Raw genomic sequence first — 12,520 nt, 5'->3', positions numbered from 1 at the left:
GTAAAGAAACGAAATGATCTTACCAGTTCTGTTGCCGCTCTCTCTTATCGCCGTCTTTGCTGATTTTGAAATTAGCCGATGATCAAGAAAATTCGGCTCATATCTGTTGCTTTCGGTGACGTGCACTTCATTAAATCCGCATATTTTGCAAACACACATTTATGTGACCAGGTGTAAACGGAATCGTTTTGATAAATCAGAGCTATCTGATCTGAGAAAACACATGAAGTGGCCAGGTGTAAACAGCCCCATAGTGATCATATCTCTGCCCTGCACAAACTTCACTGGCAAGGCATTTTCTGTGGCGGTCAAGCGGCTTCGGCACTGCACGTGATGCTGATCATCCAGGTCTATCAGGCCAAGTTGCTCAAGTCTCGATGAGGGCGGTCCAGACCCAGAAGTTTTCAAAGAGCTCCCGCGTGCCACGGATCTGCACCCAACGATAGTGATCGCTCGAGCAACGTGGGAAATCTTGTGTGGTTAGATCATCATCTGTGACTCACTCTGACTGAGTTTAAAGACTCTGGACGGACCAGTGAATCCCTCATGTCTCTTCAGTAGAAAATATTCACGGAGCGCTTTGTTGAGGCACAAAAACAGCCAAAATCCATTAGCCACTTCCTGGCAAAACAGACCTGTGACAACTGTCTGGGACTCGTCTCTTCACCACACCGGCGCCATTTCATGCCCGCCGTTTCACCAGTGTTAACTCCGCCCCCGGTGTGAGACGGCATTTCAAAAATAGAAATGTCATGGGTTATTAATATTTTTTGCATTAATGATATGTGATTTATTACAAGACAGATCTAAAAGAAATTGATACTATTCTTTCACTTCCTGTATTTGTATTTACTCATCCACTGATTTACAACTGCATGGATATAATAATTAAGAATTGGCCATTGAAAAAAACAACAACACACATTTGTTTGATGAAAACATAATTTCTTGATGTTCACCCTTTCCAAATTAAATAATTAAAAATATGTCCTGCAACTTTCAAGCACAAATGCTTCATGACATTGACCCATTCAACACAGAGCCCTGCACAGGACATACAAGACAATAAAGTAAATCATGCGCATGATTGTGATTCAGCATATAAATAATATAACAATAAAAACATCCAAACAATGTTTAAATCTCTTATAGCTGAATACTGATTTTCATCTTAACCTGCAGGAGGAATTTAATACAGCGCTGACGTCCTTACAAAACAAGCTCAAACATGGAGAAGAAATGAAGAACAAGTGTGATGAAACAATTAAACACATCAAGGTGAGGATTTAAAGAGTTAAACACTCAACATTCACACACAGAGTTTATTACTGACATTAGTGGAGTGTGTGTTCATACTGAGATGACTGAAGTGAATGTGATGTGATTTCAGTCTCAAGCTGAGCACACAGAGCGTCAGATTAAAGAAGAGTTTGAGAAGCTTCATCAGTTTCTCAGAGACGAAGAAGAAGCTACAATCACTGCACTGAGGGAGGAAGAGGAGCAGAAGAAGCAGAGGATGAAGGAGAAGCTGGAGGAGATGAACACACACATCTCAGCTCTTTCACACACACTCAGAGACATGGAGGAGATGATGAAAGACAATGACGTCTCGTTTCTAAAGGTGACAAATCAATCTGGCTTCATTCTCTGTGTATAAAACAACTTGTATAGAGAGACTCATTGACAGTGAGAGTGTTTGATAAGATATTAAAATGTTTTCAAACTCTATATTTTCCAGAACTATAAAGTCTGGATGGAAAGGTAAGTGAGCTGCTCGTATCTCTTCTCTCAGTGGATCTGAACTCAAATTCACTGCAGTTCTGACTCCTGAATGTTCCTCAGAGTCCAGATCTCACAGCCGGATCCACGGATGAGTTCTGGAGCTTTGATTCATGTGTCGCGTTATCTGGGTAACCTGCCGTTCAGAGTCGGGAAGAAGATGCTGGAAACTGTCCAACACAGTGAGTCTCGGCAGATTTGACACAGAGCAGAAGATAGTTCAGATATAAACACACACAACATCAACATTTGATAGAAATATATATTTAATAATTCATAATGAAAGTCTATTCCTCATGATCTATGTTTATGTATTAGGATACAATAGTGTTTATTGAATACTGATATTAAACCTGAAGCCTTAATCCATTCTGACTGAGAGACCATTGTTATGATTTATGATCTCTTTTAACAAAGGCTTTATTTACATTTCTAATCCATCATATCTCATCCTGTAATCTGATGTTATTCTCTTTGCAGCTCCGGTGACTCTGGATCCAAACACAGCAAATCCTTGGCTCACACTCTCTGCTGATCTGACCAGTGTGTCGAACAGTCGTGTACGTAAAACACTTCCTGATAATCCAGAGAGGATTGATGAGTATCCATGTGTCCTGGGATCTGAGGGCTTTAACTCAGGAACACACTCCTGGGATGTGGAGGTTGGAGACAATACACACTGGAGTCTTGGAATAACCACAGCATCAAACCAAAGGAAGGGAGGGGATTTCTTTAAGTCTAATGTCTGGCGTGTGCGGTTCATGAACAGCGAATACACTTCACAATCCCCAGAGAAACCCTACTTTGTCTTCACTGTTAAACAGAAGCTCCAGCGTGTGAGAGTTCAGCTGGACTATGACAGAGGAAAAGTGTCATTCTCTGATCTTGTCACTAACACACATTTACGCACATTCACACACACCTTCAATGACACAGTCTTTCCATACCTATATAATCGCTGCACAACTTCCCCTCTGAGGATCTTACCAGTTAAACTGTTTATTACAGCAGAAAATCACAGTTAAATCTGATTCTGCTTCTAGATTAATTCAGTTTGACAAATTATGCCTCAATAATAACACTGTTATAAAAGGGTCTCGTTCATCAATCACACATAAATGTAAAATTTAGAGCTTTTTTGTAAATAATTTTTCCTGTGTTAATGCCAAACTCCATTTTGGCACAAGTGTGTATTTTTATTGGAATTTTCTTATTTCACCTTTGTAAGGGTGGATTTCCTGCAGGGGTTCAGGCTGCAAGACTGCCGAATCGAATGACTAAAGAAACGTTATTAGCAAGATGGTAGAAAAATGCACATTTCTTGTCTATTCCACCCACTGCCACTTATACCAACGACGGAAATAAGCGCAGTTACAATAGCTTAATAAGTGGGAGAGTTTTGCTATAGAGAGTGACAGAATTGTTTTGCAATGTGCACCACTTCAAAGTCAATACCAAATCAAAACTAGATAGCATCTTAGTTGTAATTGAAAAGGTTTAATGACAAAATATGGTTATGGTTACACTTAAAATAGTTACAAAATAGATGTATGAGATGATAACTTATACCAATAATCTTACCCAGCATGTAAAATATTACCAGAGAGAGAGAGAAAGAGAAAGAGAGAAAGAAAGAAAAGAGAAGGCAAAGGAAGAGAACCCCAAGAAAGGGAGAGAGCCAGACCATCGAAAGAGCAGAGCATTAAAAGAGACAGAGCAACAGTTACAGTCTTCTTTTATCCTTTCCCTGACCATGTGACTAAAACCCAAATGTGAGACATTCAAACTGACCAATCAGATAATTACACTTTCCCCAGTGTTCGAAAGGTGTGACAATTCATTGACCCCCAAAGTCCACAAATCTTGGCCTACAGGCCTTGATCACTATCAGCTCATCTGTCTTTAATCCACCAAATGGTCTTTGTGGTTAAAAGAAGGGGTGGAACACAAAGATCATTTCAAATGTCTTGGATTCTTTTCAATCCTAGACCTTCATCTTTTTCTTTCATGAAAAACAGTCTCGACCAGTCCAACCACAAACGCCTTTCATACAGTTCAGCTCACTTGGCACATGGTTTGACTCGTTGACACTGTTTTCCAAAGATGGCTCCTGTCTGTATACACAAAGTGGACTGTCTTTATAAAGTATCTTCTTATTAAACGGTCTGTACACTGACAAAATTCCCAATGCTTCGTTTTGCATGTGTGGACCCTCATTATGTTATTGTGTTAGTGTGGGGCTATTTTGAGCCTTGTTAGTGGTATTAACTAGCGATGTATATTTTTCATTACTCTATGCCCTAAAGAGTTTTTAGAGATAAAATTCTTTACATTTGATTATCATGAAAACAAATCTCAGAGAACGGTTGACTAGGTACGAATGTGTTATTAGACCAAAGGTTCATTTTACGCCGAAGTTGTCCTTTATTTCAAATGGGCGAGATATGCAAGTATCAAACTGAGTCTCATTATTTGATACATTGAGAATCCTTACCCCTCTTAAAGAAGGGAATGTTAGAACTAAACTGGTGGTTTTCTCAAGGCTGTTTATCTGCTGAATTTCAAACAATGCTCTAACTTCTTGCTTTCCTTTATTCTGCTTTAGCTTTCTTTCCCTTGGTAAACTGGATGCATTTATGTATGTGTATGTTAAATTTTTAGTCTAGTTAATAAAGTCTTGTTCATATCACACCTAAAGTTGTCCATGTCTCAAGCTCATATCTGTAGTCATAAATCATATCAACTTTGACTACTTGCTCTTAGTAGTACTTGGTAAGAAAGACATTTCCCATACCCCGGAAAAGTACATTTCTAAAATCAATTGATAACCAATATTGAGGGTTCACAGGATAAACTGAGTAATTGTAAGTAATTTTAAATACTTTCTAAGTGTACTAAAGCTAAGCAGTGCTGAGCCTGGTTAGTACCTGGATGGGAGACCTTCTGAGAAAGCCAGGTTGCTGCTGGAAGAGGTGTTCGTGAGGCCAGCAGGGGGTGCTCACCCTGTGGTCTGTGTGGGTCCTAATGCCCCAGTATAGTGATGGGGACACTATGCTGTCAAAAGAGCACCGTCCTTCGGATGAGACGTTAAACTGAGGCCCTGACTCTCTGTGGTCATTAAAAATCCCAGGATGTCTTTCGAAAGAGTAGGGGTGTAACCCCGGCATCCTGGCCAAATTTGCCCAGTGGCCTCTGTCCATCATGGCCTCCTAATCATCCCCATGTATACCAATTGGCTTCATCACTGTCTCCTCTCCACCAGTAAGCTGGTGTGTGGTGAGTGTTCTGGCGCAATATGGCTGCCGTCGCATCATCCAGGTGGATGCTGCACATTGGTGGTGGTTGAGGAGACCCCCCCCCCTCCTCTATGTGAAGCGCTTTGAGTGTCTAGAAAAGCGCTATATAAATGTAATGAATTATTATTATTATTAATTGGTACATCAAGTTAATCCTATTAATTTATCCAAATATTCATAATCAATTATAACGAGTTATGATTGGTTATTCATATTTCATAGCGATAATTTGCTACACATACTTGCGTAGGCCCATAGGCGGAAATCACGGGGGGGTCGGGGGGGTCAGGACCCCCCCTATCTGAGGGTTGTCCCCCCCCCAAAAAAAACCATTAAAATATGTGTATTGTAAATAATGTAATGCTATGTTCTTAAAATAATTAAGAAATAAAATAACACAAATGCAAACGGGGCAATATCGAAAAAAGCGTTAAACATTTTGAGACCCCCCTCCCTTGCCTCACAGTGCATTGGTCCACCGCCTCCGTCCCTTTTACCTCAGACGCCTCCGTCCCTTTTACCTCAGACACACATATTCCGGTGGCGGGAGAGAAAAACATAGTTTTTGAGTAGTTGTGGAACTCCAGTAAAGGGGTCGCACACCGGATGAGAAGCGTCGCGTCGCGTCGCGCAGCGCCACAATTCGAACACATTATTCTCTATGAGTGTACACACACCGGCGCCGCCGTTCGGCGTCTGTCCGCGGCGCCCAGCAATGGCTCAGGACCGTGTTCAAAACCCTGCTGCGCCGCAGAGCGCCATTTACATAGTTTTATATACAATTTAAATTATTTTTGTCTCAAATCGGTGCTGACGGATCCTGACTTCGCCCTATGCTGCAATATGCATTTAGTTTTGCATTTATTTACAGAAATCAGCTGCTTGAATGACAATTGCTGGTGTTATTGGATTTTTCAGGTGAGATTCTCAATTCATTCAGTAAACAGATGCTCTGAAGTAAAGTTTTCAGACTGCAGACTCAGGAACGATTGTTTTTAATTGTACAGTACAATAATAACTTAGAACAGACATTATCTTCATGTCATTAAACATTACAATATTGCTGGCCATACACTGGTGAGAAAGTCCGAGTGCGCTGTGCATTTAGATTGTAACGCTTTCACTGTGATTTAGTTGGTTTATATAATTTAATATAGTTAAAGAATGAGTCAATGAATGAAATGAAATCGCTGCGCTGCGTGAGGAGAGTATGTAAACAGATTCGCCGCTGGCTTAAACCAGAAATAAATTTTAAGAAGTATAATGAAATGATCTCCATGCTACACTAATAATAGTAGTAAGGCTTTCCTCTCTATTGTTTTGCCTGTATTATTGGTGTCCCCTTCAAAATTTGCTCTTGAGAATTGTTATGTTTATTGTCCCCCCCAACATTTTGATGAAATTTTCGCCCCTGCGTAGGCCCCGGGGCAAGCTGTGCGCCAGTGCATCCGTGCCGAGGGTCCCCTCGGTCAGGGAATAAAACAACTGGCAATGGGTCGAGTCTGGAGAGGCAATCGAGTATCTGAGCGGCTCCGAAGAAGTCCCATATCAGCTTGACCACCTGAGGACACTCTCCCGGAAGCGTAGGCTGTCATGAGAGCTCGTCGGCTGCATGGTTGAGCATGCCAGGGATGTGTTTGGCATGAAGTGACCTCAGATGCTTCTGACTACATAGGAGATGGCAGGCGAGTTGCGACATGCGGCGGGAGCGTAGACACCACCTTGTGGTTGATGTATGCAATGGTCGCAGTGCTTTCCGTACAGACCAGAATGTGCTTGCCATGTAGAGCCCCTTTGAGGCGGCCCAGCACAAGGCATACTGTGAGCAACTCGAGGCAAGTGATGTGCCAATGCAGTTGAGGCCCCGTCCACAGACCTGAATCTGCATGCCCGTTGTGGCCCCCTGATGGCAGAGGCATCCGTGAAGACCAATTTATGCATGGACACTTGTTCTAGGGGAACACCTACCCGCAGAAATGAAGGGTCCGACCTCGGGCTGAAGGTTGGAGGCAGTGCGGGGTACGTGACACACGCCCAAACCAGTGCTGAAGCGGTCTTACATGAAGCAATCTGAGCGGCGTTACAGTGGCTGTGGGTGCTATATGCCCCAGGAGCCTCTGAAACAGCTGTCCTGCTCTTGATTGTACGCAGTTTAACACTGACCGGACGCACTCCTCTGCGAGTCACGCTGTCTGGTTGACCGAGTCCAACTCCATACCGAGATAAGAGATCCTCTGCAAAGGGGAGAGTTTGCTCTTGTCCCAGTTGACCCGAAGCCCCATCAAGCTGAGTTGACAGAGCACCATGTCCCGATGTTAGCACAACTGATCCCGAGACTAAGCCAGAATCAGCTAGTTTTCGAGATAGTTGAGAATACGAACGCCACGTTCTCAGAGTGGAACAATGGCTTCCTTCGCGACCTTCTTTTAAAGACGAGGGGCGACAGGGACAGCCGAAGGGTAGAACTTTGTACTGATATGCCCATCCCTTAAACCGGAGGAACGGTCTGTGTCGAGGAAGAATCGAGACATGAAAGAATGTATCCTTTAAGTACATTACTGAAAACCAATCTTGGGGACGTATGCATTGGAAAATGCGTTTCTGCATGAGCATCTTGAACGGGAGCTTGTGCAGGGCTGCTGAGACAGGTGGCACAGTCTTCCTGCGAAAGCTCAATGCCACAGTAGAGATGGCTGTCTGACGGAGTGGCTCTGGTAGCACACCGGAACAAGCTCTTGACTCCTCAGCCTGCTTCTGAACTGTGGAGGACCACTGGCTACAGTCTCCAACAGTGTCGCCGAAAAAGGCAACCTCGTGAGATGGAAGCATTGAGAAAGTGAGCTTTGGCGATGTCTCACACCTCTGCCAGGTTTAGCCCTGGGGTGCTGTGACTTAAACCACAATCAGTCACTATGCGCAGCTCAACTCCAACTCAGAAATACCCTCATGCATTGCTTGTTTTGGCCCAGACTTGTAGGGAAGAAGCGGTCTGCCATTAGCAAAGACACCCCGGGTAACAAGGGTAGTGAGAAAGGAAAAACGTTTTGACCGCTTGGCTTGTCATATTGGCGACAATATGCTTCCATACTGCCAAAGTGTTTCACACACATCCGGGCAGGCACAGGGGCGGGGCAAGGTGATTAGGCGTTGCACTGCACTCCCAGAGTAGCCCGGGAAAGTGTGGCTGTCAGGTCTGAATCTGATTCAGTATGAGCACACATACCATTAGCCAGCATGAGAACTCAGCATCATCTTTATTTGCAGAGTGTAACAGCCCTACCTCCAATGCAGTGATCGACATCTGATTTTCCCTTGGAGCCCCGAATGAAATGTTTGGTCCATCATGAGAAGGACCAGTAATTCCATCCGAAAGCTCCCAGGCATGCAAGACAATCAACCTCGATCGCATGTGGTGCGCTGAGCGGTCAAGCCCTTATGAGAAAGGCAAGACAAATATCATGCAGACGTGCTTTTGCTCTCATAAGAGGGCATAAAAGGCAAGACGGAGTGGAGCGCGATCTGCGAGTTGCACAATCCTCAATCTACCCCCGTATCAAGAGGCTTTGCTCGCAAAAGCATGCACATTTATCCCATTCAAATACATATGAGACCCGAGATATCTTTCTTGCACAGATATTTTATTTTCAATTTTTAAATGATAAGGTCAGGTTTGAACAAAGGTTTGAACCTAATTGGAGTTTTTTTTTTTATTTAAAGAGTTGTTTTGTTCCAATAATTCCCACATACAGTAATTAGTTTAAATCAGTCTGATCCAGTTGACATGTGTCATCCAGTTGTAAAATATTATGTCTGTTGTGATGCTTTCAGAATAAATTGATGCTGCTGTTTATGCTTAAAGGGTAACTAAACCCCTGGTCAGAGCCTGACTCCACCCACTGGCAATATTTGAAAATGCTGAAAAAGTGGGCAGACCCCAGCGGAGATAGAGGGGACGAAATAGATGCTAAAACACACTATCCTGATCGTTTTCAATACTCGCAATTCCAACTCCTGACTCGCTACAGTGGTTTTGACGACACAAGATGGGTTTTATTTTGCCAAGGGCGTAGCTCGCGTGGTGATCTGAAAGCTGCGTAGGTCACGAAGAACCGCTAAAATCCAATAGGAAAATTCAACTGCAGTAGCCACCGTTCAACCTGAAGAGGGCAGCACTAAGACGCTTTTACACCATATATTGTAGAAATAGAACACTTTATAAACAAATGTCAAAAAAGTTACTCGAATCAATGACTGGTATTAATAAAGATCCATTCTTACAGATCATTAACTAACTTAAAAAAAAGTTGGTTAAGTGTTTAGTTACTCTTTAATTTGCTCATCTGGATTTAAATGTATATTTATGTACACATGTACATTTAGTTTAATAGGATTGGGGTGCCATGAAAAAAAAACACTACATATGGGTGCCATTCTTTAAAAAGTTAGCAACCACTGGCCTATAGTATACTTGCAAAAGTTTAATTTAAGCACAATCAAATATGCTTAACTTAACTTAGCCTGCAATTAATCACAATTTGAACACACTTTCTATTTAATTATCAATAAAATGCCTATTACAACTGAATGGCCCCAACAAAAACTACAGCATGACATTTCTCCCCCAAAACACAATATTGAATTGTTTTACTGAAAGATTAGTCAAACTGATTCAAGCCAGTAACATGTGAAAGTGAATTATTAAAATATGCTGATCAGATTATTCACTTGTGAATCGGTGACTGTTTGTTTTTGCATGCAGCTTGCGAGGATAGGATATGTGCATTCTTTTGACTTATCAAAATCGGATTACAAAATGATATTCACAAATATTCCCATGTTATTACCATAAATCTTTAACATTAGGGAAACTACAAAGTGAGTAATGCAGCTAAACACTGGCACGACTGTGAAAGAAATGTTACTCAAAATAAATCTATATTAAGAAATATGTTTTAACAGTCCATCCCATATCAGAATTATTTGTAACTCAGTAAATTGTACGGCAGTGGGAGTCCCACTGCATGTAAGATAAAACTTTTTTTTAAGAAGTAGTTTTTTCTAGAAGACTAATAGTCCTCGTTTCATGTGAGTATACACAAATGTAATTGTATTTGTCAAAAATCTTGTTTATAAATTCCACATGTGACTTGTTTTGACAGCTATAATTGTTATAAAGCGTCCATTTATTATTGCTATTGAGTGGTCATTAAGACTAGTACAAGGTTCTCTTTTAAAAGTAAGTGCTCAAAGTTGGATGTTGACCTCACTGTGTGTACCATCGCCATCAATAGTGCTTTCATTGCCATCCGAGAGGAATCCACTTCCAGAGTGATGTGTCCTACACTCCACTGCTGTAAGTCTCTGCTTCAGCCGCTGTTGAGTAGCTGTGTATTCAGCCAGTAACCGAGCAAACCGAGTCTGTAGTATTTCAAGAGAAGCTTCCAACCTCTCCACTTTCTCCTCAACCCGCTCTTCTCCCATTCCACCGGCATCCAACTCCTCCAGCAGACCCTCTTTCAGGAGAATCTGTCTTCCCCTCTCTTCCAGAACTTTCTTAGCATCCGGATACTCCATTACAGCCTCCATCAGGTCATCCTTTGACAAACAAAAGAGGTCAGAGTAGCCAATGCTACGGATGTTAGCTGTACGACGGTTGCCCATTTTGCTCCCTTTGATGTTGAGGATGCTAATCTCGCCAAAGCAGCTGCCGCCCGTCAAGTGTGCATACTGGGTCACCCCATCATCAGCCACAACAGCAAGGCGACCCTCTTTAATGATGTACATCTCTTTTCCTATGTCTCCCTTTCGGCAGATGTAGTCTCCAGGGCTGAAGACCTGCGGCCGCAGCTTGAGCACCAGTTCCACTAAAAGCCCTGCCTCACAGTCCTGGAAGATACGGACCTTCTTCAATGTTTCTAAGTGCACATTGATAGCAATCTCAGCCCGCAGTTTGTTTGGCAGATTCTTTAGGACATCCTGCTCATCAATTGCTTTCTTGTTGGTCCACAAGTAGTCGAACCACTTGATTACTCTGGCTTCTAGCTCTTTGCTGACCTTTCTGAACTGCATGTAGTGTTTGATGGCGTCAATGTGAGCTTGGAACTCGGTCCGTGTGGCATTCATGTTTGATATCATGGCTCCTACATTACCAACAATGGTGGCGAAAATGAGAACGCCAACAAGGAAATCAAAAACGACAAAAAGATACTCCTCATCCCGCACCGGAGCTGGCATTTCCCCAATGGTCGTCAAAGTGAGGGTTGACCAGTAGAGGCAGTAGACATATCCTCGCGTGAGAGTCCCAAACTCAGGGTCAGAAATGTTTGGGTAGACCCACTGGTCGGATCCAAAGCCCAGAGACTTGGAAATGGCAAAGTAGATGCAGGCATTCCAGTGAATGATGACTAGAATATAGAGCACCAAGATACAAATGCGGAAAATGTTGGGGTAATTTGTGCGGGTCTCTGTGCGGTCGAAGAACTCGAAGAGGCGTGAGAAGCGCATCAGTCGATTGAAACGCAGCTCTGGTACATGAATGCCAATGATGATGTAGGCTAGATCCGTGGGCAGTATGGATAGCAGGTCTAGCTTGAACTGCAAGGTATGAAAGTAGCTTTCTCTTAACTTGGTAAGGTCCTTTACCAGAAGACCCTGCTCAAGGAAACCTATAGTGAAGATATACATTGCAAATTCTTAATGATTGCTTATATACACTTAATTTTGGCACCAAAGCACCTATCTAATCAATAGTGCAAAGTGTCACAACAAAACATTGTAGAGGCTAAACGATTCTGACCTGTTCTCATTCTGGCACAGGTGTCCAGTATATATATGACATCAGAGAGATAATCCAAAACCAGCCACAGAATGAAGTTCCTGGTTTGAAGCTCATCAAAGCAGGCTCTGTGTTTGGGATATGAATAATGAAACACCATCAGCTTGTCAGGACTAATCCTTTTACATAAGGCACAACAACACGTATTTACATGAATCATCATCAAAATGGGAGCCTAGATCACACACTCTTGCTCATGAGGTCTAATTATACCACTTGGATTTAATGGAAGAACAGCTGCTACAAATAATTTCCCCATAGGCCATAACCATGCAGTGTTCAGCATGCAAAATTGGTAGGTTTCCACTTACAGTATACAGATTAATTTACTGTATAATTTGCTGTCAAGTTTTTCATTGGAATCATTGGATTCATTTTAGGACATGCTATTGATTTTTAATATATTAGCTTTCAACTCCAAATAAAATGATTAGTGTGTAGATAAATTTACATTTTTTTGTCTTACCTAGCCACCACAAAGCACCAGTTGTACAATACAGCTGTGGCAATAACAAACAGCCAGCGGTAGTACAGGTCATCAGCAGGTGCCAGTATGAAAACATCAGACTTTTTTCTGATAACCAAAGGCATTTCATAATTTTATGTGGTT

General features: G+C 42.3%; 2 protein-coding genes across 2 annotated transcripts in view; one reads left to right on the top strand and one right to left on the bottom strand.

The window, feature by feature from the left end:
- Positions 1–1,116: 1,116 nt before the first annotated feature.
- Positions 1,117–4,470, top strand: LOC120464415 (E3 ubiquitin-protein ligase TRIM35). The gene is made up of 5 exons (XM_089134686.1): positions 1,117–1,278; positions 1,391–1,621; positions 1,739–1,761; positions 1,843–1,961; positions 2,260–4,470. Exons 1-5 carry the CDS (start codon positions 1,240–1,242, stop codon positions 2,802–2,804), a joined length of 957 nt encoding a protein of 318 aa, XP_088990812.1. The 5' UTR covers positions 1,117–1,239; the 3' UTR covers positions 2,805–4,470.
- Positions 4,471–7,117: 2,647 nt separating this feature from the next.
- Positions 7,118–12,520, bottom strand: part of cnga2a (cyclic nucleotide gated channel subunit alpha 2a) — a 39,995-nt gene continuing 34,592 nt past the window's right edge. Inside the window, exons 5-7 of the mRNA XM_089134689.1 lie at positions 12,377–12,484; positions 11,872–11,978; positions 7,118–11,740 (exon numbers count right to left, since the gene is read on the bottom strand). Of these exons, the coding sequence (XP_088990815.1) occupies positions 10,320–11,740; positions 11,872–11,978; positions 12,377–12,484 (1,636 nt within the window). The 3' untranslated portion in view covers positions 7,118–10,319. The remainder of the gene's footprint in view (positions 11,741–11,871; positions 11,979–12,376; positions 12,485–12,520) is intronic.

This window comes from Pimephales promelas, chromosome 9 (genome assembly GCF_988280905.1).
Source record: "Pimephales promelas chromosome 9, fPimPro1.hap1.1, whole genome shotgun sequence".
NCBI lineage: Eukaryota > Metazoa > Chordata > Actinopteri > Cypriniformes > Leuciscidae > Pimephales > Pimephales promelas.
This window is presented reverse-complemented; position numbering and strand designations above follow the sequence as displayed.

Excerpts from the sequence above, each read along its gene's own strand:
- LOC120464415 (XM_089134686.1), top strand. The coding sequence starts at position 1,240 with ATGAAGAACAAGTGTGATGAAACAATTAAACACATCAAG. Across the intron at positions 1,622-1,738 it reads ATGACGTCTCGTTTCTAAAG|AACTATAAAGTCTGGATGGA; the intron begins GTGACAAATCAA and ends TATATTTTCCAG. Across the intron at positions 1,762-1,842 it reads TATAAAGTCTGGATGGAAAG|AGTCCAGATCTCACAGCCGG; the intron begins GTAAGTGAGCTG and ends AATGTTCCTCAG.